Here is a 17,444-nt window from a genome sequence, read left to right as displayed (position 1 = left end):
CAACAAAACAAAATATGATTGCTTTCAATCTTTGCATTTTTAACAGAAGTTGAAGATCACCTAAATATTTTGGGGGTATTTTTTTCTAGGAACTTGATCAAAATGCCACTGAAAAAGTCCAGGCCATGTTCACAGCCATTGATGAGCTCTTGTATGAGCAGAAGTCAAGTGTGCATACAAAGAGTCTACAAGAAGAGTGCCAACAGTGGACATCTAGCTTTCCTCATCTCAGGTATTGAAGCCCTACCATTGACTTGTTTTTATGACTAAGACTAAAATTTAAAAGTCCATTTCCAAAAAAACTTGTATTCTGAAATCTCTGTTGGACATGATTTTAGTGAATGTAAACAAGGACACATGGTGTAAAGCCTCAACTGAGACAATGAATACTCAAGGTAGTGGAAGTTTCCATAACTGCCAATATGATATCTTTTTTTTTTTTTTTTTTGCAAGTACTGGGGATCGAACCCAGGGCCTTGTGCTTGCAAGGCAAGCACTCTACCAACTGAGCTATCTCCCCAGCCCCAATATGGTATCTTAATTGAGTAAAACTATTTCTGTACCAGTACATGAGATCTGGGTATCAGGAGTTTTCAAAGAACCCTGCTTTTGAACAAGATGGTCAGAAAATATATTTGTTTGTGCAGATTATTATAGAGGGTAAAGGGCAAATTCCAAAAGTTTGCTCAGTTTCCTTGGATTTATTTTTCCCCTGTATTTTTCCCTTTGTGTATTTATTTTACCTTAGGGTTTTAAAAACTCCCAGGCTATTGCTTTATCTTTTTTATCTCCATTTTGTTGAAGAGAATCCTATGGTAAGGATTCACATTTTCTCTCATGAATTATTCTTTCTTATTTTTTTAAGATAAGGTTTTAAATTTTTATGTATGTATGTATGTATGTATGTATTGTGCTGAGGATCGAACCCAGGGCCTCACACATGCCAGGCAAGCACTCTACCACTGAGCCTCAGCCCCAGCCCAAGAATTATTCTTAATCAATATCAGACTAAGTTATGTACTGGACTTCTGTGTAGAGCCATCAGATTTGTTCCAACAATGCCTAGTTTTTATATGTATGCCAAGTGAAGGTATTTAATGGTCTATATGTCTTCATTTTGAAGGATTTTGGGTAAACAGATAATTACTCCAAGTGAAGGTTATGGATTATATCCTAGATCCCCTCCTGCTATTTCAGCTTCACATGAAGCAGCCTTATCTCAGGAAAGAGATTCTACAATGTAAGTATTCTATTATGTACATATTTCAGTATCCTAACATGCAAATATTATTTTCTACTGATTGAACTAAGGGATTAAGATAATTCTACTTCTTGGTATTTAATAAAGCACAGAAAATTCTGTAAGATTGGTCAGTCTTTGTGTATATTAAAATTTTGTTATATAATTTTTTGTTCAGAAAGTTAAAACATTTTCCTGTAGTTTAAGGATATATTTGTTATTCATATCTATTTATCTGTATCAATATATCTCTAAGTCTATACCTGTTTATGAATACAGGCACTTCTCTCTGGAATAAAGGGGTAGATAAAATGGTTTTTAAAAATTTAGGGATCAGACTTTAAATTTTTTTTTAAAAAGTGTATTTTAAAAGTGATTTTTTAAAACTTGTTAATTATAACTTAATCCCCAGAATCAGAATTAAACTTCAAAATAATTTTTAAGTGCTTAAATTTTTTGAATACTTCAAACCCTATAGTGGAAATATTCAAATAGGATTATTTCTAAACCTATGCTTATACTTAAATACATTGTAAAGTATAATATAGTTTCCCTACTTTTTTGATACCTTCCAAGACTAGAACTTACTTTGGGTGCCTTTTGGACTTTTAGTTAAACATAACTTGTCTCAGACCAGTCAAGATTATGGGATCTGCATTTTCAACTGATTTTTGGTCAGAGAATGGGATTCGTTTGTTTTTCTCAAAGTAACTAAGCTGCTGGTTTTCTTTTTAAATTTAAACCCCATACATTACATCAATAAACCTTAAGTTTACTCCTTTCGTTTTAATTTTTTATAGCCTAATATCTCCTACACATATGATTTATTCTTTAATTTCCCCTGACCAAAATTTTGTTGTCATTAGGAGTTCCCTTTATTTTCCTCAAATGTTAGCATAAGCTTCTTTATGTGACTTATTTTATAACTGGAAGCAGTAGGCCCACTTAGTGATTTCTTCTCCCAAAATATAAAGAATCAAGTCTGAGCAGTCAACTCCCCCTTTTTAGGATATCAGAGTAACTCATCATTCTTCAACATACTACTATCACCCTTCCTTTCCTGCTGACTGGTCTTTTTATTTTTAGATCTACTTTGTCTAGGCTATTAGACTTACAGTTCTCAATAATTACTTATATAGATAAAACAATTACCTATGTATACTTTATACAGAGACACATACATAGATGAAATAAATTATCCAGCTATATTACCATGCCACTACTCATTGAAGGAAATAAAAAAGTAAACAATCCACATTTACTTTTTTCATGTAACAACTACTCTGTTTATACTCAATATGTCATTTATTCTTGAGTATATTATGAACTCATAGCATTTCAAAATACTTATATATTTTATTATCCATAATTATTATTAACACTCTAATTGTTACAGCTTGACCTCTTCAAGCTAGTATCTTGTTTTTGTCTTGACTTGCTTTCTGGTTACATAAGATGTTCTAGGCCCATCCTTAATTTTTTTCTCCTTTAAGATATGGAATCAGCTAAACCTCAAGGAGCCCTGATTCCTTCAAGATGCTAATAGGATTAAAGAACAAAATTTGGGTGGTGAGGATGTGTAAGTTGGTGGTACTGCTGCTGTTTTGCCACTTTTTGTTGTGAGAGTTGTGGGGAAAATGTGTTATAAATTTGTTTTTATTTTTTCAGTTTAACAAATCAGGTTGCCAAAAAATATGAGGCTTATTAACAACTAGGACTTTCTACCAAAATAACATTTCATATTATATTCATTTTTACCATACTATGTCAGATTTTTAAAATTCAGAGTAGAATTTTTCTATTTAAATTTTTAAATAGCTTGCCATTGAATTAAAGAGAAATCTAAAATGATATCATAAGCTGACCCCTGCCTACTTCTCCACTTTTATCTTCTGTCACTTTCTCTCAAAAACACTGGTTTTCTTTCATATTTCAAACACACTAAACTAGGTATTTGGTTCAGTTTCTATTCTTGAGGCATTCTTGGGCCACAGGAAAGTGGTACAGTAGGCAACACAATAATATAAAATCTTACTCTCTGTCTCTCTCACCTAGCACAGTGCCTGGAACATGGTTAACATTCAGTTTACTTTTTTCTCTTTTTTTACTAAATAAAAAGCAGGCTATATTTATATGATTATGAGATACACAAAGATGGAATATAAATTAAAATCATGGTTGCAAAACAGACTTACCCATCAAAACAAATATTAGTGTCCAGGTCAAATTGAAATTCTAGGAAGTTAAAACTTTATGGTGAAAATATATAGGGGACACAGGCTATAAAAAAGGACCCTAGGGCTGGGGAGATAGCTCAGTTGGTAAAGTGCTTGCCTTGCAAGCACAGGTTCCTGGGTTCAATCCCCAGCACTGCAAAAAAGAAAAAAAAAAAAAAGAAAGAAAAAAAGGACCCTGAAGAAAATGAGGGCTGGGGTTGTGATTCAGTGGTAGAGCACTTGCCTAGCACATATGAGGCATCTGAAAAAAACCTATGCATATATATATCTCAACAGATATATCTCAGTATCCAATAAGTTGCTAAAGTGCATGACTATAGGCAGAATTATAACTCTTAAAAATCATTAATAGAGAGCTCTGAAATAAATTCTTGAATATATGATTAAATGCTTTTCAACAAGAGTTCCAAGACCAATGGGGAAAGGACTGTTGCCTTCAACAAATGGTGTTGGGAAAACTAGATGTCCACATCCAAAGAATGAAGTTGGACCCTTCCCTCCCTTACTTTATACAATGCACAAAATATTAACCCCAAATGATTAAAGACCTAAATATAAGACCTACAGGGGCTGGGGAGATAGCTCAGCTGGTAGAGTGCTTGCCTTGCAAGCACAAGGCCCTGAGTTCGATCCCTAGTACCTCAAAAAAAAAAAAAAAAAAAAAAAAAAAACTACAAATAAAAAACTCCTATAATAAAAAAAAGGGAGAAATCTTCAAGATATTGGATTTGACAGTGATTGCTTGGATATAAAATCAAAAGGACAGACAAAAATAGACAAATGGGACTACATCACATATAAATACTTCTGTGTATCAAAGAAACAAAAGAATGAAATAGGTTAATATTCAGAATATTAAGGAACTTCTGCAACTCTCTCTCACTCTCTCTCTCACACACATGCACACATACACACACACACACACATACACACACACAGAAAACAGGTAACTCAGTTGAAAAAGTGAACAAGACTTGCATCTTGGACATTTCTGCAAAGATATGCAAATGGCCATCATGTATGTGAAGTGCAAATCAAAATCTTGCAGTATCATACCTCATGTCTATCAGAATGGCCACTATCAAAGGAACAAAATAAGTATTGACAAGGATGCAGAGAAATTGGAACCTTGGTTCACTGTAGGAATGTAAAATGGTACAGCCATTATGGAAAACAGCATGGAGACTTCCCAAAAAATTTAAAATAGAATTACCATATAAATCTAGGAATCCCTCTTCTGGGTTTATATCCAAAAGAATTGAAAACAAAATCTCAAATAGATATTTGCATATTCATATTCATTCTAGTATCACTCAGAATACCCGGGGGGTGGGGCTGGGGTTGTGGCTCAATGGTAGAGCACTTGCCTGGCATGTGTGAGGCCCTGGGTTCAATCCTCGGCACCACATATAAATAAATAATATAAAAGATCCATTGACAACTTAAAAAAAAAGAATAGCCAAGGGGTGGAAGCAACCCAAATATCTATTAACAGAAGAATGGATTTAAAAAAAAAAAAAAGCAGTATATACATATGATGGAATATTATGCAACTTTAAAAGAGGAGATCCTGTTACATCCTACAATTTGGACTTACCTCAAAGACATTATGCTGTAAGTGCTTATAAAATAATCACTTATAAAAGGAAAAATAGTGTTTCAGTTCCCTCATATGAAGTATCTAAAGTAGTCAGAATTCTAAAAACAAAGTAGAATGATGTTCATCAAGGGTTGGGGAGTGAGAAGAGGGCATGTTAGAGTTTGATAGAATTAGAATTTCAGTTTTGCAATGTGAGTGATAGAGATCTGTTGTACAGCAATGTGAATATACTTAGCATTATTAAACCATACACTTAAACGTGGTTAAGATGATAAATCTATGTCATGTGTTTATTACTCCAAGTCATTCAAGTAGTAAGATATAGCTGCTAATGTTTGTCTTAGTGCTCCTCCCTCATGTTACTCATTACAAATTATAGATTTTGCTTTCATTGTCTTTGATATTTTTTTACAATGGTTCTAAATGCAAGAGACAAGCAGGCTAACTGTGTAGAGTCATCCACAATCATATTTCCTGTCTAGGGTTATGTTTTCTTCCTTTTAGCATCCTAAATCTGCCTTCATGTAAATTTCCTCTATTGCAGTCATTTCTAGAGTTCCTTTGGGAGATAAGGTTGGTCTAAAACCGAGCTGAGAGTAGCCAGCTATACTTTTCAGATACTAGGCAGGAAGGAGAGCTTTTGACTACTTGTTCCATCCTTCCACTCTGGAATATCACAGTGTCCTCCATGAAGGCTGCAGACTCTGCCTCCCAAGGCCTATACCTGGAGGGACTGATTCCAAATGAAACTCTGTTTAAACAAGAAACCTAGCAAAGTCATTTTATCCTCCATGCCTGAGGGAGAAGAATAAAGTGCCAATGATTTTTTTTTCCCTCTTCCAAGAAAATAGATCTCAATTTAAATATTACTACCAGGGCCACATATTATTGAGTACTATGTTGTTCTTTTGTAAAATGAAAGACTTACAGACATTTGAGAAGTTAAAGGTTATTTTCAGGCACAGTAAATCGCCAGAGTCCAATGATTTTAAAAATTCCTTTGTTAGAGAAGACATTTGCAAGGTAGGTTTATGATGTAGAATACTAACTTGATTTTTGTTGCAGCTTTAGGGGAAATGGAAACATTTTCCCTTCTTATCTAGCTGAAATTTCTTTTACTAACAAAAAGGCCTGTAATTGGTTAGATATACCTATTTTTTTTCTTCAAACAATTCCATTAGTAAACACTAACTAAAAAATAACGAGTTATTAATATAAATGGAAAAATAGTACAGTAACATGGAATGTTGGGTTCTCAACTGTTTGACAGCCTTCAATTTTGTCATGTTACAGTAAAAAGCACCTATTAGCACTTTGTAAAAGAGAAGATATAGTGCAAAAAGTCATGATGCACATAATCTCAAAATAAGGACAGTCCTTTTTAAGAAAGACCATTTGATAGTCTTACTGGTCATTATCTTTATTTTACTCATTTTTGTTTAGATACATAAAAATTTTGTCATAGATCAGAATAAATCTGTTGACCAGAATTTGGGAATCACTGTTTTAGAATTTCAAAACAGAGACTTAACCTTATATCTCAGACTTGAAGAATTTTATAAATCGTAATGCCAGCTGGTTTGGATGTGTTGGTTCTCCAGACTTATGCCTTCTGTTATTGTCCAGGCTCTTGTCAGCTTACCAGCTCTTGCTCCATCTTTTCAGTTGCCTCCTAAACACCTTATCTTCTTCACCACCACCACAGTGATCTTCTAATGCAAGAATTTTGACACTCCCCTTCTTTAAAACTTTGATTACTCTCCATTGCTGTAAATTACCAAATTAATACACAAAGTGATACCAAGAAGGAAAGACCTTACCACTAGTCACATTCCACTTAGCTCAGAAGGCAGGTTGGCTAGAAACACAGGTTTTATTCAAAGCTGGCTCTCAGGAAGATAGAAGAGACCTTTTTCTATTTCAGATCTCCATCTTCAAGTGCTCAGAGGCATAGTAGGCTTTTATCAGAGTAGAGGGGGGCACAATGGGACAAAAAGCAGGGAATAAACATTTATAGATTCAGCTGTGCTGTGTTAATCAGAAGCATGTCACCATCTCAGTTTCCTCAGTGCCCATCTGGGTCAGGGGGCAGTCCTTCAGCTTCCATCCTCAGTATGAAGAAATTCAGGAGTTAAAACAATTCTGAGCTTTATTTATTTATTTATTTATCTATGTATTTATTTATTTATTTAGTGCTAGAGATTGAACCCAGGAGCACTTTACCACTGAGTTACATCTCCAGTCCTTATTTTTTATTTTGAGAGAGGATCTTGCTGAGTTGCTGAGGCTGGCCTCCAACTTGTGATCCTCCTGCCTTAGCCTGCTGATACTATAGGCATGGACCACCACACATGGCCAATTGTGAGCTTTTGATTTCAGCCAAATTGAAAAAATTGGGGACTGTTTCAAAAGTTCTTCACAGGATGGCCTCAGGGATTTAGATTTCTTTTCATCTTTCTGCTGCACCATCCTAGCTCACAGTGTTTTCCCTTGAGTTTTCCTTATGGTCCAGGATGGGTGACAGCTTCAAACATGACATTGACTTTCTAGGTAGCAGAAAGGAGGAAAGGAAGAAATGCAAGAGTATATCTTGTAGACACACCTGTTCCATTTATGCAGCTTTTCCAGAGTCCCACATAATAATTCTGCCCATATCTTACTTGTATCTAGCTGCAAGGTTGCTGGGAAGTATAGTCTTTGAGGTTAGATCAACTGTTTGAATTAAATTAGGATTAATTAGGTTTTACTAGGAAAAGAAGGAAAAAATGGATATTGAAGGGTATATAGCCTTCCCTGCCACATATGTGTGTAGTTTTTATGAAATTACTATACACATTTTGCAATCTTTTTATACTTAAGATTTTATTGTGCACATTTTCCATTTTCTTCAACATTAACTTAATGACTTCATGGTATTCCAGTCACCAAAAAAACATTATTAAGCAAACCTTTTCTAAATTCTCAATTTTGAAACAGTTGGGGCTAGTTTTGATTTTTGGCAATTATAAACAAGTCAGTGATGATGATTTTTTTTTTAACTTGGGATTGAACCCAGGGCCTTGAGCATGCTAAGCATGCACTCTACCACTGTGTTACATCCCCAACCCCTCTGTGATGATAGTTTTTATAACTAAATCTTATAATGCACATCCTTAAATGATATCCCTACAAATGAAACCATTGAATCAAAGGGTATTTTATTTTAAAGCTTCTGATACAAAATAACAAAATGTCTTCCAGAAGACAGCCTTATTGAAAAATGTCATAGGTTTCTTCTTTTTCCCATTTAAAAAGAAATACTTAAGGCACAAAAGTATCAAGAGTAACACAAAGCATAAATTGGGTGTATTTACTATTTGGTTACACTAAGAATCATTTTTAAAAATTGTATTGTTCACATTTGGTTTGACTTTCTCCAAAGTAAACCTGCTTAAATGAAAAGTCACCCCTATTTGCTGAGTGTTTGGATATGAATGGAAATTTAAATATTAGTACTATCCTTGATGTTTAATGAGCATGCATTTTTGAGCAATGATGATATTATTGAAATAGGTGTGTTTTAAGATACCTCTGGAGGTGTAATTATGAACATAGATGAACACAAAATATTATTTTGTTAAAAATTTAGTTTATAACTGTAGCTATTTGTGTCTGAGAAGATAGCAAGCCGTATCACTGTACAGTACTCCTAAGCAGCAGAGTAGGTCTGTGACCATTATTGAATCTTTCCTGTTCTGTGACTAGATTAAGATTCAGAATAGTCCAGGAAGGGGTTCCCCAGAACAAGGTGGTTTGAACTAGGAGTCATGTGACTTGCTGTGAGAAATGTTTATGTTGTACATAACTACTACTTGATTTCTCCCGTATTCCCAGATTTGGTATAAGAGGAAAGAAGTTACATTTTTCATCTTCTTATGCTCAAAATGTGTCTTCCATTGCCAAATCCTCTGGCTTGTGTGCTGTGGAAAGAGAAGAAGACTGTATAATCTTCTCAGAAGGAATAATTGAGGAATACCTAGCTTTCGACCATACAGATATGTGAGTATATTTTTTTAAGCTTTTTTTACTCCCCTCCCAGTTTGTGTATTAGTATCTATTTGTTCTAAACTGTGCTATCAATATTACCTATTATTAGATCTATACCTGTGTGTTCTTTTTTAATTAGCTCCAGTATCCAAACTTCACATTCTTAGATATTGCTACCACACACTAGGCTTCCTTGGTATTTTCTTCCTTCACACATTATTTGCTCTTTCCTGAGATCAGAAACTTAATTTTTTAATTTAATTTATTTATTTGTGTTACAGTATTGGGGATTGAAACCAGGGCTTTACACATGCTATGTGTGTTAGTCAGTTTTTCATCAATGTGTCCAAAATACCTGCCAGGAACAACTTAAAGGAAGAAAGATTTATTTTGGCTCATGGTTTCAGAGATTTCAGTTCATGGTTGGCCAGCTCCTGGGCCTGAGGCAAGGCAGAACATCATGGCAGAAGGACAGAGCAGAGGGAAATAGTTCAGCTCATGGCATCTGGGAAGCAGGGAAAGAGAGGAAGGGACCAGCAATGAGAAAGAGTTCCCCAAGAGCACATCCCCAGTGACCTACTTCCTCCAGCCATGCCCCACCACATCCCCATAGTCCATTTGGCTATCTATGAATTAATCCACTGACGAGATCCAAAACTTCATGATCTAATCACTTCCCAAAAGCCATACCTCTGAACATTGCTGCATTAGGGATCAGTCCTTCAACACATGAGACTTTGGAGGTACATTCCAGATCCAAACCATAGCACTAAACAAGAGCTCTACTAATGAGCTATATTCCCAACCCTTTTTAAAAACATTTTTTTATTTGTACATTTATAGAATGTATTTTGATATATCATACATACATGGAGTATAACTTCCCATTCTTGTGGGTGTACATGATGTGGAGCTACACTGGTCGTGTATTCATATATAAACATAGGAAAGTTATGTCCGATTCATTCTACTCTCTTTCCATCTTCTCTCCCTTCCCTTCAGTCCCATTTGTCTAATCCAGTGAACTTCAGTTCTTCCCTCCCACCCTCTTAGCATCCAGATATCAGAGAGGACATTTGGCCTTTGGTTTTTTTGGATTGGCTTATTTCACTTAGCATGATAGTTTCCAATTCTATCCATTACCTGCAAATGCCATAATTTCATTCTTCTTTATGACTAATATTCCATTATGTATATATACCACATTTTCTTTATTCATTCATCTGTTGAAGGTCCCAACTCTTTTTAAACTCCATTTTGAGACAGGGTCTTGCTACATTGCTTCGGCTAGCCTCAAACTTGTGCTCATCCTGCCTCTGTATCTTCCTTTACTGCCTACAGTTTCCTATTTAATTTTTGAGAGTTCTGCTGCCTTAGGGTAACCTCCATTGTAAAGGCCTGGAGATAGTTCTCACAGTCCCAAGCCAGTTCCAGAATTTGCTTTGTCTTCATTCATAATTTATTTATGATAGACAAATATGTCTATCTAGGTTCCCCCTACTTCAGAATCCCAGAGTTATTGATACTCCCTGTGAGAGGAACAGATGGATGTGACTAATTGGGAATTTCTGGGTCACAGACACAAGAGTCTCCAGAAGAACTTCAGAGGAATGTGTATGCATTTAGTTCCCCTCCTTTTTAGCAGAGTAGTGGGGAAGGGTGGAGGTTTGGGGGGGAAAAAAAAAAAAAAAGGAAATGCAGTGTTCTCTCTCTGTTGAGAATTCCTTTAGTTCACAAGGCAGCTTCATACCATGTGCTACATATGCTGGGCAAGGAGGAGAGCGGGATAGGTATCACCAATCCCATTCCTAAGAAGCATAAAGGACAATGGTGGACACTCAGTGAAGAATAATTATCAAATTTTTCAATTTTGCTTCCATTTCAGGGAAGAGGGATTTCATGAAAAGAAATCAGAAGCAGCGACAGAAAAACAGAAATTAGGGTACCCTCCCATTGCTCCATTTTACTGCATGAAAGAGGATGTTCTTGCTTATGTGTTTGACAACGTGTGGAGCAAAGTTGTGGACTGTATGGAGCAGTTGACACGTAGTCACTGGGAGGGATTTGCTTCTGGTAAGAATCTTCATGAAAACATTGTCAAAAATAATTGTTTATGATTTCCAAAGCCTAACCAGTCCATTGAATTTATGTTTTATTAGTAAAAAGGGAATGTATGAAAGATAGGGAAACCAAAGTGTATTTTCCTACCTTCACACACTGTAACAGTTCTGACAACTAACATGTATAGGGTTTTCCACAAACACTTGCCAGATTCTACAGCAGATATCACTTGGCGGGGGGCGGTCCTATGATTCAGATCAATTTTGATGGTATCAACATGGAGCTAACATCAGATCCCACAGGTTAAGGGGCTCAGTTCCACAAAACTGCCCCACTTCAGATCCTAGTTGCAAGCCTCAGGCTGTGACCTGGGCTTCTGAACAACCAAATATAAATCAGGATTCTTGTGACACATGCCCCCCCATCAGGTTTTATTAATTAATTTGCTGGGATGGTTCACAGAACTCAGGGAAATTATTACTTACGTTTGCTGGTTTATTACAAGGATCTGTATCCTTGAATAGTCAGATGAAGAGATGCACAGGGCAAAGTGTGGGAGAAGGGGTGCAGAGTTCCCATGCCTTCTCTGGAAACACCACTCTCTAGGCTTCTCCACATTTCAGCAATCTGGAAGCTCTCTGAACCAGTCCTTTTAGGTTTTTATGGAGACTTCATTACATAGATATGATTGAGTAATTCATTGGCCACTAGTGATCATCTCAACCTTTAGCCCTTCTACCCTCCAGAGGTCACAAGGGTGAGGCGAGGCTGAAAGTTCTAAGGCTTCTAATCACTTGGTTGTTTCCCCCTAGCAGTCAGCACCCCCATCCTTACACTATCTAGGATCCAGGATATTGCTTTAGAGATGCCAGAGGTTTTAGGAGTTATGTGCCAGATATCAGGGAAGATACCAAATATATGTCTTTTATTATATCACAATATCACAGTGGGTCTGATTGATGTTTGTATATCCCACAACTAACCAGTATTTTGAAAATATTTGAGAATGGCTAGATGAACAATAAGGCCTAGTCTGTAACGATCAGATTGAGCTTGTTTCTCCTTGAATATAATGATTAGTGAGGCAAAACCACATGCCAGCTGCTTGACTAAAAAGTAATTGGCATATAATCAACTGCATATATTTAAAACATAGAATTTGGTAAGTTTTAACTATAAATCCATGAAACCATCACCACAGTCAATTCAGTGAACATCTCCATCAACCCCAGAAGTTCAATTGCTCTATAATCTCTTCCTCCTGAGGTTGTCTGCCCCACACCATCCCTGGGAAATCATTATGCTGAGGGAAAGAAGCTAGACAAAAAGAGTGATCTGCTATCACCACAGATTAGTTTGCATTTTGTGGAGTTGCTATGAATGGAGTCATATGGTATATACTGTTTTTGTCCTGCATTTTACTCAGCATGATGGTTTTTAAGATTCCTCCATTTTTTATTAAATTTTTTAAATGAAAAAAAAAATTTAGTTGTCAGTGGATCTTTATTTCTTTATATGTGGTGCTGAGATTTAAACCCAGTGCTTCACACATGCTAGGCAAGCACTCTACCACTGAGCCCCGGATTCCTCCATTTCATTGTGTATATAATTTACTCCTTTTATTGCTGAGTAGTATTTAATTGTACTAGTTTATCCATTCATCTACTGATGGACATTTGGATTGTGTTCTGCTTTGAGCTATTCCATGTAAAGCTGTTATGACAGTAGTGTAGAATAATTCAGTGGCATCTATTTCCATTTCTCTTAGGTAAACTCCTAGTAGTAGAAATGGCTGGAGTACATGGTTAGATATATATTTAACTTGGGAATTATTTATATAGACTTTTCTATGATGCTCAACAAACTATCACAAACTTAACAATTTAAACAACATATTCGTCTCACATTTTTAAGTCAGAAGTCCTAGAACAGCTCAGCTAGTCCTTTGCATCGGGTTTCACAAGGCTGTGGTCAACATATTGACCAGGGCTGGGTTCTCATGTATAGGCTCAACTAGGAAAATACCCACTTCTTTTGAGTGTTCTCAGAGCGTACAAGTCCTGTGGCTATGGTATTCATAGCAGTTTTATTTTACAAAGCCAGCAAGGCCAGCCTATCTAATAAGAAATTAAGAAAATAATTCATGTACAATAGCATCAAGAAGAATAAGATACTTGTAAATAAACTTAACCAGTTTAAGTACAGGAGTTGATACTGAAAACTACAAAACACTATATAAAAAATTAGAGGGGACCTAAAGACTTGGAAATACATCCTGTGTTCATCAACTGGAAGAGGTAACATTAGTAAGATGACAGTACTTCCCAAATACATCTTACAGGTTTAGTACAATACCTATCAAACATCCAACAATCTGGGGGTGGGGTTGTGGCTCAGTGGTAGAGCACTTGCGTCGCGTGCGTGAAGCACTAGGTTCAATTCTCAGCACCACATATAAATAAGTAAAATAAAGGTCCATTGACAACTAAAAAAAAATTTAAAAAATATTCAACCATCTTATCTAGAGATATGGCTCAGTTGTTGAGCATTTGCCTAGCCTATGAAAGGCTCTGGGCTTCATCTCCAGCACCGTGGGAAATGAAGGGGGAAGAAGGAAGGAAGGAAAACCCAAAGTGCCTTCTATGTAGAAATTAGGGATGTTGATCCTGAAATTCATATGGAAATGCAAGGGATCTTGAACAACCAAAACAATACTGAAAAAAGACAAAGTTAGAATACTCACATTTTCTGATTTTAAAACTTAATACAAAGGGTCAGTACTCAGAATAGTGTGGAACTAGCATGAGAACAGATCAATGAAATAAAATCAAAGTCCCAAAATAAACCCACATATATATGGTCAATTGATTTTCAACAAGGGTGCCAAGATCATTCAGTGGGTGAACAGACTCTTAAATGGTGCTTGAATGACTGGAAAACAATGAAGTTGGACCCTGACCTTACACCTCATATAAAAATCAGAATGGGTCAAAGACCTACATTTAAAGCTAAAATTATAAAACTCTTAGAAGAAAGCAGGTAACTGATGCTTTAAAAAAAATATTTTGGGGAGTTAGGGTTGTGGCTCAGTGGTAGAGTGCTTGTCTAGCATGTGTGAGGCACTGGGTTTGATTCTCAGCAGCACATATAAATAAATGAATAAAACAAAGTTCTATCAACATCTAAAAAAAATATTTTTGGTATTTTTTCTCTATTTTTAATTTTGGGTAATTTCTATTGTGCCTTCATGTACATCCATCTTTTCTTCCGCAATGTTATCTACTATGAAACTCATCCAATTTCATCTCAGACATTATCATTTTTATTTCAAGATATGATTTGGCTGGTTTAATATCTTCCATATTTCTATTTAATTTTTTGAAAATGTGGACTAATTTGGAAATCTGTGTTAATTTGAGTTTGGTTTCACTTATTTATAGTCTCTCCATTCTCTTTCCTGCCTGGTAATTCTGAAGTTTCAGGTATTGTGAATTTTACTTTAAGGGCTGAATTTCTTCCTTCTTTCTTTCTTTCTTTTCTTTCTTTCTTTCTTTCTTTCTTTCTTTCTTTCTTTCATACTTTTTAGTTGTCAATGGGTTTTTATTTTATTTATTTATATCCTGTGCTAAGAATTGAACCCAGTTCCTCACACATGCTAGGCAAGTGCTGTACCCCTGAGTAACGACCCCAACCCTAAATTTCTTACTTCTTACCCATTTCTGAAGATCTTCCTGAGCTTTGTTCTGGAATACAGTCAAGTTACTTAGAAACCGTGTGATTCTTTCTGGTCTTGCTTTTATTCCCCACCTACTAAGGCAGATCTTACTCTGCCCAGTGCCTCATGAATTTTTTCTGGTCTGGCTGATGGGAGCAGGCACTATTTCTGATTGCATGTGAGCAGCAGGTACTATTCCCTCTCCTTTCAATTGGTTCTTTTTCCTCACACATACACTGATCAGTACACTTTGAACACTCAGGATGTACCACCTTCTCCCGATATCCTGGGTTCTTTGTGCATTTTTTTCTCCTCTCTGGTATTCTGTCCTGTGAATCCTAACTGCCTTCCTCTCTCTCGGGATTCTCAGCTCAGAGAGTATACCATGCTCTGCTTTAGTTCTCCCTCCTTGTGTTGTATCTTAGAAACTTGTTTCAGGCAATTACAGGACATGTCTCATTTGTTTCTCATCTCAGGGTTCACTGTCTTTTATTACTTGTTGTTCAGTGTCTTAAAAGCCATTGTTTTATGGTTTTATTGGCTGTTTTAAGCCATAAGATGGATCCCATAACTCCCCCTTGACTGTAAGCAGAATTCCATTAAATACATTTTTTTAATATGGAGTTGATTTCACCTTTCACAGTTTTTCAGTGTTGGGCTATGAATTTATATCCTTTTAGTTTTTTTAAAAAAAATTTTAGATGTTGATAGACTGTTACTTTATTCATTTATTTATATATGGTGATGAGAATTGAACCTAGTGCCTCTCACACACTAGGCAAGCACTCTACCACTGAGCCACAAACCCAGCCCTTATTGTTCTATGCATCCATAAATTTAGGTTATTTTACTGTATTATAATTGTGATTTTGAGACCTAAAGTCTAAAAAAAGACACTATCTGGAGGGTCTCCAACTGGTTTAGTGGATTGATTGAAATACTCTAAAACAGAAGTTAGTAAGCTTTGTCTATACAGAGCCAGACAGTAACTATATTTCCCAGCCAGCCATTCCTTGTGTGACTACTCAGTCTGCCTTTGTTACAGAAAAGCAACTGTAAACAATATGTAAATGAACAGGCATGGCTACATACTCTCCTATGTACTCAGTATTTATATTCTTCAAAAGACTACTCATGAAGGTTCATAATGTACTGTGTGCAAGAAAACAAACTGGAAACTATTCAAATGTCCATTAACAGTGGGGTAGGGCTGGGGTTGTGGCTCAGTGGTAGAGCATTTGCCTAGCATGTGTGAGGCACTGGGTTCAATTCTCAACACCACATATAAATGAATGAAATAAAGGTCTATCAACATCTAAAAAATTTTTTTAAAAACAGTGGGGTATAATATATTCATATACTGGAATACAATACAGCAATGAGAATGCACTATTATTACAACTGCATTTACAAAAACAGTGGTATTGAGTAAGGGATTTCTGTGTGGCATGATGAATAGCTCTGGAACTAGTTTGTGGTAATGGCTGTTCATCATGAATGTAATTAATGCCACTGAATTGTATATTTTTAAATGGTAAGGCAAATTTTATGTATATTTTATCATCATAGCCAAAATTACAAGTAGGAGGCCAGTTTTGGCCCGTGGGCCTTAGTTTGCCATTTCATGATCATGAGCAGGGTAGTGCAGTGGTTAAAAGCAGACTTTGTTGCCAATAACCTGGATTTGACTCCTAACACTAACTTTAGATCCCTGGCAATTTGCTTAACCTCTCTGTGCCTCAATTTCTTTATAAAATAAGTATACTACTAATACCTATCTCATGAGGTATTTAAGAAATAAACATAATTACATTAAAATAGAGAGAGCAGTTCCTGGAATATGTAAAAGTGCAATAGACTCTTACTTTTTTTGTCATAATACTTGGAAATACGGAAAGAGAATTCCTTCATTTTTGGCTTTGGTCTGGACAGGTTGGTTAGTTGTTGTGAAAGCCAACTTTTAGGCACTAACACAAACCTATTCCTATTACTAAAGCAAAATTTTCTACCTATGTGAGGAAGAAAGCCAAACTGCATGCTAGTCACATGCAACAGAACCATGTGACAACTTGAGATTTTAAGGTTAATTTGTCAACTATAACTCAAAATTACATGAGACTCCAAACACCAGAAGAATTCATATTGGTTTTACTTAGAAACATGATATCTGTTCATTTTTGTAGCCATAATTGATGGTGAGAAGATCTAAAGTCCCAGTGTATTTTAGAAATGCTAAAATGCAGCATTAGGCAATTGTGACCAATGATGCTATGAACTTTTTTAATATATCTCTTAGTACATAGGTGGAAAAGTTTCTCTAGGGTATATACTATGGAGTGAAATTGGTCAGTCGCAAGGAATATGCATCTTCAACTTTTACAAGTTCCTGTGTTGAGTCTCATCAATATTTACCATTCTCATGTACAACCATAGAAACAAAATGATGTACCCCATTTGTGTACAATCAAAATGCAGTCTGTAAAAAATTTTTTTACACAATTTTTTTTAAAAAGCCAGGTATACCCCCCAAAAAATACATATATATTTACCATTCTCCAATTTCTA

At 35.8% G+C, this 17,444-nt stretch overlaps 2 protein-coding genes across 9 annotated transcripts in view; one reads left to right on the top strand and one right to left on the bottom strand.

The window, feature by feature from the left end:
• Positions 1-17,444, bottom strand: part of DNAJC9 (DnaJ heat shock protein family (Hsp40) member C9) — a 39,917-nt gene that overhangs the window by 4,718 nt on the left and 17,755 nt on the right. The gene's annotated exons all lie outside the window — the stretch shown is intronic.
• Positions 1-17,444, top strand: part of FAM149B1 (family with sequence similarity 149 member B1) — a 43,537-nt gene that overhangs the window by 16,071 nt on the left and 10,022 nt on the right. For all 8 annotated transcript variants that reach the window (XM_079137074.1, XM_079137071.1, XM_079137076.1 and 5 more), the window contains 4 exons: positions 90-232; positions 1,124-1,240; positions 8,951-9,115; positions 10,989-11,176. In XM_079137074.1, coding sequence (XP_078993200.1) covers positions 90-232; positions 1,124-1,240; positions 8,951-9,115; positions 10,989-11,176 — 613 coding nt within the window. The remainder of the gene's footprint in view (positions 1-89; positions 233-1,123; positions 1,241-8,950; positions 9,116-10,988; positions 11,177-17,444) is intronic.

This window comes from Sciurus vulgaris, assembly GCF_902686455.1.
Source record: "Sciurus vulgaris genome assembly, chromosome: 4".
NCBI lineage: Eukaryota > Metazoa > Chordata > Mammalia > Rodentia > Sciuridae > Sciurus > Sciurus vulgaris.
This window is presented reverse-complemented; position numbering and strand designations above follow the sequence as displayed.